Consider the following 11,929-nt stretch of genomic DNA (forward strand, 5'->3'; position numbering starts at 1 on the left):
TTTGTATTTCTGTAATACTGTATGTTAAATGAAAAAACACAAAATGTAGCCTTTTCAGAAATAACTTATATTGATTATCTTACACACTAATATAACCCTGTCCTCTTAGGAGCTTGCTGCATTTAAACATCCATGCAAAATGTGACTAAAATGTCACTTAATCCTGACTTTTTATATAGCTGAAGAAATATGACGCCTCCCTCCCAGCCCCACACAGCCTCGGGGATTGTGCTGTCAGAAAGGGGTGGTGGCAGGAATAGTGCAAGTAATGAAAAATTAAAAAATATGAATAACTGAGCGTTACATCCTTACAGATGCCTGACCGACTCCTTAAAACAGCCAGTTATAACAATCCCCTGACAATGTTTTCAATGCAATTCATTGTGTAGGTTCCACAAAAAACGGAAAAAAGCAAAAAAAATTGTTAATGTATAGGGTGAGGATTTGGCGGGCTTGCTGGCAGGCTGTCTGTCCTGGTATGCAAGGACGCCGACTTGTGGGGGGAGATGAGAAATCGTCAGAGGGCCCATTCAATGAATATCTTGTTGTATAATAACATTTTACTGACAGTTAATGCAACTTTTAACATGAATGAACATGTAATAAGAACCATTCCTATTTAACAGCCATATAACGTCCAACTACCAGGATCGACAAAACAAAACAACGTTGATGTTTGCCTTCAGCAATTTTACAAATCAGAGGCATATATAATTACCGGCGCAGTGACCTAATTGCTCTCAGTTTGGTAGGTTTAATATCCTCTTTTTCCAACAAAGGATTCCATTCAGAGCCAAGACAAATGTTCTCAACAAACAAAAGGAAATCAGTGAGCAAAGACTGCCTGCGTTCACAGAGACACCCCAAAACTCCAGCACCTTTATCAATGCAGGCTGTGCAGCCAAAGTTGTTGTTGTTGCAGACTCAGCTTTTGTCCACGACATACTAAACCTGTGCTTCTGCTCCACGCTACTCCTGTTAACGTAAGTTTAGGGCCCCTTTGCTCTCATGGCCTTCAATAGGGGTAGCTACCCCAGGTCCCTTGGTAATGGGTGGAATCTCTTACTAATAAATAATTTACCTTACTTATCAAACTTAGGAGCTTTCTTGTCCTGGAAGCTATTTGTATTAATGTCCCTATGAAAACTAATGTTAAACCCAGGGTATAAACCTTCAAAAGATATGTAGTTACCCGTTTTACTAACAAATATGCTTTCTAACTAATCATTGTAAATATATCTCCAACAGAAATATCGGTACCGCTAAAATACCTACTACCCGTATGCAAAGTATAACCAATAATGCACCCTCATTCAGGGAAATATACACACACACAGAAATATAAAACAACCATATCAGTACTTACTTGAATGAACCTTAATCACATACCTTAAGAATTTAACACACTTTCCCAGTTACAAGTTATTCCCATATCGTTACGTTAAATCAAATTCAAACTATTGGTTCTCCTACACATAAACCAATATTCAGTAATTCTTGAACCTATTCGTTCAAATAACCTAAAGCCGGCGTAAATTTAGAATACATAAACCCCAAAATGTTCACCGTTGCAGGCCCGTACGCCGCTCGTGTGCGCTGTAGCCCCGCCGAATAGCGGCTTCCCACATATGGAAGATAACCAGGTACCGGAACCTTCGGGATATCACTGAATCACAGAAGTGGAAATCCTGTACGATGAAGATGAGGAGAATCCATCGGCATCCGTCCGTCGCGATGTTAGATGAGTCCAGTGCAAAAGTCCGGCGAATCCGGCGTCCTCTGGGTCGCTGGCCCGGCACTCCCGTTGTTAGCTGTCCGCTAACACTTCAGCTCCGTCCACCATAGGCACCTTTACCCACCGTGCGCGAACTCTCTTAACCTCTGTCAGTGTCCCAAGCCGTTAACTTCACTCCGAAGTTACACTTAACCACCGACAAACTTTCCCACCTATACAGTTACTTTTTAATGATCTAGCCGATCATGTACGCGAACTTTTACAGGCGGTTTTAGCAAATACACTCTCCGTGTACTTCACCGTTATCCCTCCCGTCTTCTGCCTCCTCCTCCCGTCTTCTGCCTCCTCCTTACTTCGTACTTCCTTCCACCCTCGGACACATACTCCCTTCTCATTGGTTCATTGGTTACGTAATGCACATTATACATTCCAATTATATTCTTAAAATACCAAACAATATTATAAATAACATTAAGCACAGAACAATACAGGCACACAATTTTTTTTATTTAAAATGATGTTTCCTTCAAGTATTAAAATGAATTATCAAATGTGTTTTTTCTGCTAAGACGAGGGCTCAAGCCAGCAGCCTTCTGACCACAAGCACAGAGGAACAGAAGCTTACACCATTCAGCTGGATGCTGCCCCCAACATATGTGGTGCATCTTCACATTTAACAAAAGTTCAAAGTTCAGTTCACATGGATTAAAATGAACTAGACAAGTGTGGGTTTTGTTGCAGGGACTGTTGCTGCATGGTTGGAGTTCTGTTTGTGCTCTTATTATGGTATTAGGCTCGCCGTAATACCATAGTCCAGGTGATTAGCTAGGTTTGCTGGTTTGGGATCGGGAGGGGCCGGATTAATTATTCTGGGATTGGGAGCGGACCGGATTTTTTATAAATCTATCGTGGGATTCGGACGGAACTGGAATTTCGTTGTGGGAATGGGAATGAAAAATCGCTGCCGTTTTTTTAATATGTTAAAAAATGTTCGAATGACATCTTAAAAAAACATCGTGGCATCGGAAAATATCGGAAAGATGCGTCATGATTCATTAATGATGAACGAACATGATATCAGTATTTCACATGTGTTATTCATGACTAGTTCACAAAGGTTTACAGAATTTACAGACATACTAACAAATAGAGTTCCTGATTGAGATAAAACTTTCCTCACGATACATTAATAATGCACTAACACGAGATTAGTATGTAACTAAGACTTAATTTGTGGCTAGTTAATACATAAGTAATACCATAATACTATATCATGTGTGCCCTGTCAACGTAAGTGTTGTCTAGCTGATAATAGCAAACATGATGGATTATACACTGTACAGAATGAAATCCACAAAGGCGTCTTCCTCTTTGTTTGAAAACGGACTTGTCTGTCGTAATTCCTGACAAACACAACGCACAGAACCTTACATACATCTCCAGGTCTCCTTGAGTAAGCTATAGGAGGAAGCGCGTTTTTACACTGTTGGTAGAATTTTTAAGCAAATACTTTTCCTGGAAATAATTTTTAACAAAGGTTGGGCAAACATAAAAGTGAATTCAGAAGTCTTCTTTTGTTCTACGTAAATTTATTTAGAGAGAAAGCCTTACATTAGTCTGTCACAAACAAAACAAAGAAAAGCATTTGATTATCAGTCTGCCCAATTACCGGCAAAATGGGAGGATTTTTCTTTCTTCACCACCAACAGAAATACTAATAAACACATTTAGATATTTAGTCTATAATGCAAAGGCTGTGGGTAGGACTCCCCGGACCCGAACTGTAATCCTCCCCTCTACTGTAAACTGTTTTAAGTAAAAGTGTTGGATAAATGAGATAAAAATTTAACAAAATATATATTTGATATACTTCCCACATACACAATGACAACATATTTTTAAACTATAGATTTAATATGCGCATAATATCCAGACATTAGTTAGCTTACTTTTGGTTAACCCTGAAATTCATACTGACGTACATTTCTAACAGTGTCTACCACGTTTACTGTAATTCATCCAGGCTGCCTGCTATAACGTCTGTGATCCACTAGATGTTGCTGTTTGACAAGTGAATTATGCAGAAACAAAAAACACAAAATTGAGTCTGATTAAAAGGGAAAATTTAACAAAATTGAAGTAAGTGATATAAGAGACACAGCCAGAGAAGATTGTATATACATCAGGGTAACTCATTTAGTTCATTACAGGAGGATGATCTTTCCGCTGGTCTTGCTTCTGCTGTTACGGGGGCTGGGACATTGAATGCATGGTATAATTCCTCCTGATGATAAACTAATATTCATTTCTTCCTTTCTTTTATTTGTGGAAATTAAAAGAAGGCATGTTGCTTATTAAGTATCACTGCTCCACTTCACTCACAGATTCTCCTCCTTGATGTCAACATTCACGTTTTCATAAATCACACCCCTCCACATGCCCTGTTCAGTGAGCTCCTTCACCTCTCCATTGCTCTTGATCTTCTTGATTTTAGCAGTAAATGGGATGTCACAGTCCTCCTGCTTGCTGATTATTAAATTAGCTGTTACCTTTTTATGAGGTGGGATGGTGACCTCCGTCTCTTCCCCCATGGTGATGGATGTCTCTTTCGTGGAGCTGGTGCCGTACGATCCCGAGTATGAGACTGTGACTTCAGCTTTTGCAAATGTAAATTCAAATGACAAAGTGGCGCTCAAACCCCAAGCATGATTCCAAGTGGTTGTTGCAGACTCAGTTTTCGTCCAAGTCATATTAAACTTGTGCTTCTGTCCCACGCTACTGCTGTTTGTGTAGGTTTCTGTCTTCACCACATTTGGTTTTTGAGTCAGTGGAAGGACATTCTTGAAGTCCACAGAGATGATCTCAAACTTAGGACTGACGATGTCTCCGATGGTTGGGGTAAATTCACAATACTTGTCCGGTCCATCCTTGGCAGCTTCGATGTTGAGGTTTCCACGGGCAATGAGACTCAGATATTTACCATTGTCAGCTTTGAACAAAACCTTCCCATCCTTCACGAAAACTTCAAATTCACAACATATGTCAGGGGGATTCTTAGCTGCCTCAATAAAGTCTATACCATATCTGTGAATACGACTGAGGTATACCCCTCTCAGATCTTTCATACGAACTTTATGGTCCCCGACCTTTTCTATGAGGAACTTGCACCAAGGGTCTTTTGCCTCCTTGCAGCACTCAATAGAATATATTCCCTTCCGTTCAATCGGGCTCCAGTATTTGTCATTGACATCAGTCAGAGCCACTCCCTCTTCTGCCCCAATATACACTTCAAGTGGACCGAAACCAGCCACAATTGCCTGAAACACAAACAAAAAATGCACATATCTACAAAGGACCTAGTATATAAGTACTTAAACTAATAGAGCAGTAACAGTTGGTGATTGGGAGGTAACAATTTTGCAAAATGTGTGTATTCAGTGCTCTGTAAAATAACTTGCAAGAGAAAGGGAAGGTTATTAACTGACAAGATCGTACCCTATATGAAAACACATGAAAATATCTAATGTGCAACTACTAAAATATACCATAGAGTAATGTTTTTAACAGATGAACATACAAACTGCACATATGCAGTGCTGGACAGTCCTACCCGCACATCACTGTCACAGTGATACATTCATTTATTTAGTTGCACCTTCAAATTTCTTCCCCAGAATGAGCATGATAATTAAATAATGTGTTTTTTTTTGTTGTTCCTGCTTTTTTTCGGGGGAGGTGGGGGGTCTCCCTAGGCAGCAGAATAACTGATCATGATCGGGGGCTGTGAAGACCCCGAACCTGGGGCTTGGTGTCACCGAGGGGGGGCATTTGGGGGGCGTTCTCTCTCCCTCGGTGGTCTGAACATTTGGGGTTTGGAGCGAATGGATCTGTAAGGCGTGGCTGTGGCCGACAGCAGTCATTATTAGCGAACGCTTCAGTAATTATAGGGTCTGATTTACTAGCACCTGGAATTAGACCACAGCTAATCGAAATGAAAGTCAGACTGGGCATTTACTTAGAAAGCACATCCAATGTGGTCTGTGTGCATGAGAGAAGTGACAGAATATCAGGCAATAAACCTACAAAATATTAAAATGTACAGAATGATCAACGCATGAGAAATGTATCAGGAACGATAATGTAATAAGAAAACAGAGACTGAGTTATTGTGACAAAGAAACACAGCTCACCATTTTCTGCTTCAGAAATGATCTTTTCCTGTAACCTGAAATTCAAATTATGATTCATGAATGCAAATATATTTTCTGTACAGAATGAGTTATGAAATAAGGTCACAATAAGAAGCTGTAATGGATGCCAGACCACAGCAGGACAGACAGGCAGCAGGGCAGACACGCAGCAGGGCAGACACGCAGCAGGACAGACACGCAGCAGGGCAGACACACAGCAGGGCAGACACGCAGCAGGGCAGACACGCAGCAGGGCAGACACGCAGCAGGCCATGTAGAGCTGCCCTTACCTGCACTCGCTTCTGCTGTCTCTCTCCAAAGGAGTGGAGCTTATTTGTGGTGATGAGCTCCTACTTCTGCTGCTTCCTTGAGAAGATGGTGGAACGTCTGAAGTTCTGAATCTGGCCAAAGACAGAATATGATCAGTGGACCTTTGGCTGTAAGTGACGCTTCTTTCAAGTGTTAAAAGGAATAATCAAATGTGTATTTTACTTTTTCAGAAATACTGTATGTTACGCTAAAAACACAGAGTACTGTATCCTTTTTAAAAGTAGAATGTAGTTATTTTCCTCTTACGTACCAGTGTCTCTCTGTCCTCTTAGGAGCTTCGCTTCATTTGCTGCATCCAACCAGAATGTGAGTAAGACGCTGCTAAATCTCGACTTTTTATCTAGTTGAAGACAAATAATACCTCCCTTCCATCCCCACATAGCTGTCAAATCCATCAGCCGAACCTCACCTACCTGATACATTTTTGGAATTTTGAGTCTCTTTGTAATTTGTTATATGAGGAAGGTGCCTTAGCGATTACGAGAGCCAGAAAGGGGGGGTCAGTTTAACCTGTAATAGGGTCTCAAAATGCCTGACTGACCCCTAATATTCACCCCACCAACAAACTTTTCAGTGCATTTCGTTTGGCGGATTCCCCAGAAAATACAGGAGCTGTGATGTCAGGGGTTATCGCCCCAGTAGGGTCTCCCAAGGCATACTGGTCCGAGGTGAGTGACCAGACAAAGTATGCTTCACAGAGACTCCCATGAAGAATACCATAAAGGACTATGTGGCCCCACCCTGATTGGGGAGACCCTGTCCTGGCGCCAGGCCTGGGGGGGGGGAAGCTCGTGGGCGTGTGCGTGGAGGAATTTCTCAGATTCCCCAGAAACATTTTTCAAAAATTACAGCGTGAGAACATGACAGGCTTGTTGGTGGGCTATGCGGGAATTTGCGGTTTTGGTGCATTAAAGAGAAATCTCACACCAGAGACCCTGTAATAACTTATTTATAACTGTAAGAGAGCCTCAGACGACCTGGGAATCCAAATGCGGAGCCAAAACTGTGGCGACACCTACTGGCAGGAGAGGAAACAGGATGCTTTCTTTTACTACTCTTTTACGTCTTCAGAAAGATGACCGATTAGAAAAAAAATTCAAGAGTCACATAGATGGCAGGTATTGTGCAATCATTAGGGTTCCAGGAGGAACAACCATGTGTTAAAATGTTTTGATAAAACATTTAGCCTGTATGCCCAACACTGCCGGCGAGACTGGGAATATATAATATTTCTCTCTCCTTTGAAGGTTTAAACTGGCTTATTGAAGGAATTCAGGCAACTTGTTGCCCCCATTTCACATTCATTTTTCCAGATTTTTTAAAAGAGAAATTCTTTCTCCATAGAATCTTCTGCTATCCATCCATCCCCAGCCCTCAATCATTGCTGCTTCCCAAACTCAATGAATTACTGTATACTACTGTTAAAAGCCAAGAAAAACGGAAGTGAGTAGCTGTTTTAGCGCCTAATGTGTCATAAAGCAGGACAACACAAATCAGATCAGTTTACAGACTGAATTCAGCTTGATGTCATTTTTTCATACAGAAAGTGAAAAAAGACGGTGTCTCAGAGATATGATATACTCGCCTGCTTCAACTCCATGTGTCGTTTCAAATTTGTTGCAAATATGGCTGATGTTCGGACCTGTTTTTTCAAACCTGTCAAACACATTTTGCATGAAAATGAGGGATTGTTTTCTCTTGGAATCTGTACTGATTTGTTCATAAATGTCATTCAAATGTTCAGACGAACTGCCTTCAGTGGAACCAGCGGCAACATATTTGGAATTGCTAGCACGGTACCAGCCCAGCCGCACACCTGCCAGGCGCCACCATAAAACAGCGAAAAACATTTACGATCACATTCATTAGCTGGAAACTGATTCGTTCAATACACCGTTCAGCAAAAATATGAGCACGTCCAACGAACGCCCCCCCCCCACCTTTGGCATCGCGTGAGAGAGCCGAGGCTTTCCTCACTTCACGCTTTTGGCTCTTCTGCGAATCAGAGTGTCTAAAAGTAGGCGTACTCGATTTATAACTTCAGTAGACCTTGAGCATTACGCATTTGCTAGTATATAGTTAATAATTGCAAACACGCAGGATAATACAATGCAGAGTCAAACCCCTAAAGTCAGCTTCCTGTTTCAGACAGATTTAGGCAAACGGAGGCAGAGATTCCTGACAAAGACCACACACAGTACGTTACATAAAACCTCCAGGTCTCCATCACTAAACTAGAACAGGAAGCGCATTTTTACAAGCACAACGAGCCTTTATTGTTTATTATGTCGTTTATCTTGTACAAATTAGACAACAGCTAATCAAATGAAACCCCAAAATGGATTATATCACTTCTTTTCCTCTTACATACTAGTATCTCTCTCTTCTTAGGGATGAGATTCATTTTGCCCATCCAAATAGATTTTGACTAAAATGTGACTCGATCTTTATCAGGTTGAAGGTGACCCCTCCCTTCCACCCCCACACAGCTGTCAATCCATCAGCCGAACCTCACCTACCTGAACATTTTTGGAATTTTTAGGAAATTGTTTAGGAGCCTTGATGTCAGGAGCAATTTGGTCGTAGGTGAATGGCCAGACTAAGTAGGCTTCACGTAGACAGCCATGAAGAATACCAGAAAGGACTGTGTGACTCCGCCCAGATCGGGGAGACCAGAGGCCCGCCCTGGAGCCAGGCCTGGGGGGGAGCTCATGGGTGAACACCTGGTGACTGGGTCTCTACCCTTGGGGCCCAGCCAGGGAAAGCCCAATAGGGTTACATGCGTCCACACCTCATCTGGGTCTCCACCCAATAGGGTTACATGCGTCCACACCTCATCTGGGTCTCCACCCAATAGGGTTACATGCGTCCACACCTCATCTGGGTCTCCACCCAATAGGGTTACATGCGTCCACACCTCATCTGGGTCTCCACCCAATAGGGTTACATGCGTCCACACCTCATCTGGGTCTCCACCCAATAGGGTTACATGCGTCCACACCTCATCTGGGTCTCCACCCAATAGGGTTACATGCGTCCACACCTCATCTGGGTCTCCACCCAATAGGGTTACATGCGTCCACACCTCATCTGGGTCTCCACCCAATAGGGTTACATGCGTCCACACTCCGGTTGGCCCAACCCCTGTAGGAGGGATCGTGGAGGTTAGGAGCCATATATATCAGGTGGAGCACCGATGTCCATATCTGGTCTTAGACACATGGAGCACTGGACCAGCTCTGCACCATCACAAGGTTACTGGGGGGGGGTGGGTCATAGGAGTTTGCCCAGCCAGTCTACATGTGCTTTGTTGACTTGGAAAAAGCATACGATCGTGTATGGGGGGGGGGGTTATCAGGAGTATGGGGTACGGGGCCCGTTGTCATGGACCAACAGGTCCCTGTATAAACGGAACGAGTTTGGTTCACATCACCAGCAGTACGTCAGACTCATTCTCGGTGGGTGGTGGGCTGTAGCAGGGCTGCCCTTCGTCACCGGTTCCGTTCGTAACTTTAATGGACAGAATTTCTAGGTGTTGGGCGAGGAGACGACAGGTTCATGTAATATGCAGAAATATGGTCTTTGGAAGCATTAAATAAAAACCTCACACCAGTGACCAATTAATAACTGTGATTTATAACTGTAATAGAGCCTCACTGGATTTCAGGATCCAAATGCAGAGCAGATGGTAACGAGTGACACTAAGCTGAAGCTGTAGTCAGAAACCAGGTGTTTAAGCTTAATATCCCTCTGAGTCAAGAATTCAAACTCACACCGATGCAAAAATGTGAGCCGTGCTATAAAAATGTAGTTTTCTCTTGGGGTGATAGAATGTGTAGTTTTTATGCATTTTATAGATCAACAATTTGCCTCTATTGTAACGCTGCATTCAATCAATAAAAAGTGGCGATTTTATTTCCAATTTAAATGCTGGCATCTGACTTCAGCTTCAGAGCTACGGTATGGTGGTACGTTCATGCTGATACATAACAACGGTCTGAAGAGGGCAGCAGGGAGCCTTACAGTATAGCACTGTGGCCTCACACCTCAGACTCTGAGTGGAACTTTGTGCATATGGCGCCCCCTAGTGGGTGTTCCTTGTGATATATTTGGATGGATCCAGGCCCACCACGAACCTACAAATGGTTATGCAGGATGGATGCATATTTTCTAGTTTTAAATGACAATGAGACCGAAGGGATCTATAAAAATGAACAAAATGGCATAACCTGCCTTTTAAAATAAGGCAAAATAAGCATGTGTTCACAGTGGGGACGATCCACAGAGTGGCTTTTAGACACCTGGGCAACTTTATTACAAATTAATACACCAGTGTACACAGCATGGAACAAATGTTCTTTGGTGTTCCCTTTTTGGACAGTTATTTCAAAGGAATCGAGGTGGATTCCCAGACTAGGTGCAGCCTTCTTCAAGAGTTTATTGAGCATTTGTTTGCTGGCCAAAGAACCGTTCAGATTTGTAATGTCAGATCTTACGCTGCCTCACAGATGTCTCCCTGTTATCATTCACACCAGCCTTTTCCGTTTTTCATATTTGATTTTACGGAATTCCCCCTGCGCCAGGGATTTCCCAGTTTCATTCGCCTAAATAACCTTCAGAAAGAGGAGTCAGGCCTGTGACAGCGGATGTTAGCTCCTGCAGCAGAGTCTGCGCTACCAGATCCGGTTCGTCCACATACCCGTGTTACTAACCCCAAAACTGTTTCACAGTTTAAAGTTGTTTCACATTAGCATTTGTGAAACATGCGTAGTTAAAGGAGACTGACCAATCAGCACACAGCAAGAACTCAGTGCTTAAGGTAAATCTAGTCCTTTTCATTGAAATGATAGTTTACGAATCACGTCCTTCCTGACCTGAATTATCTGGTCACCTTGTTTAATTTTAGAAGCAATGATACAGACAGTATCGTACATCCATGAGTCAGGCTGCATCACTGCATTTATGGCTGCAGAAACAGCTCAACCCCACACAAAAAAATTTTTTTTTAAATCCTTACGAAAAATACCAGCTTCCATCTCTGAGTGAGGTTCCTCGTTACGATAACGGATTTTTTCCGTTGCAGCCTCTCCGTTTTTCCCATCGCTTCTCCCTGTCTCCCACGCTCTCGGGTCCCCACACTAACACTGCCGCACTTCAGGGGTTCTCACCCTTGAGGATGAAGTTAAAAAATAATCCTCTTATTTGCTGGTTCCAGGAATCCCTCTCATCTGTGGTGCAGCATTTTACAGTCCAGGCCCCAAAGTTTTCTAATGTGCCGAATCAGCAAATTGAATCATTGTTTTTTTTTTTTTTTTTCGTAAATATCAGCCTGCTTGTTTCTCCACGTCTTTCCATGGAAATATCGCACATCTTGAGGGAACTTAACTCCTCAAGCCCAGCTTACGTGCTCTTGGGATTCGGTCAATGCAAGGATTGTCCTGCGATTTCCATAACACAGATCACTGCGAAGGTTATATAAACTGGCGAGGAGGCAAGCAGTGGCCCAGTCAGGTTGCCAGTGACATACACTCACTGGGACCTTCAGTGTATCAGTGACAAATTCACAGCTCGGGTTCATATTGAGATATTAATATGCCGGCTACTCCGAGAGACCAGTGTCATTCGCTAGTCTGTATGAAAAGTGACAGGAAGTCACATTTTCTAGTGTGGGTGG

The 11,929-nt window shown here is 42.7% G+C and overlaps 1 protein-coding gene across 33 annotated transcripts in view; it reads right to left on the reverse strand.

The window, feature by feature from the left end:
* The window catches only part of LOC125715952 (aerolysin-like protein), a 30,509-nt gene extending 21,645 nt beyond the window's left edge, over positions 1-8,864 (reverse strand). For 8 of the 33 annotated variants that reach the window (XM_048988103.1, XM_048988096.1, XM_048988097.1 and 5 more), the window contains exon 1: positions 1,567-2,089. Coding sequence is in view for 3 of the 33 variants with exons in the window: in XM_048988117.1 (XP_048844074.1) it covers positions 4,114-5,052; positions 5,926-5,928 (942 nt within the window). In the remaining 30 variants the exon portion in view is untranslated. The other 25 variants (XM_048988076.1, XM_048988069.1, XM_048988072.1 and 22 more) reach the window with 13 other exon arrangements.
* Between the last annotated feature and the right edge of the window lie 3,065 nt (positions 8,865-11,929).

This window comes from Brienomyrus brachyistius, chromosome 20 (assembly GCF_023856365.1).
Source record: "Brienomyrus brachyistius isolate T26 chromosome 20, BBRACH_0.4, whole genome shotgun sequence".
Lineage (NCBI taxonomy): Eukaryota > Metazoa > Chordata > Actinopteri > Osteoglossiformes > Mormyridae > Brienomyrus > Brienomyrus brachyistius.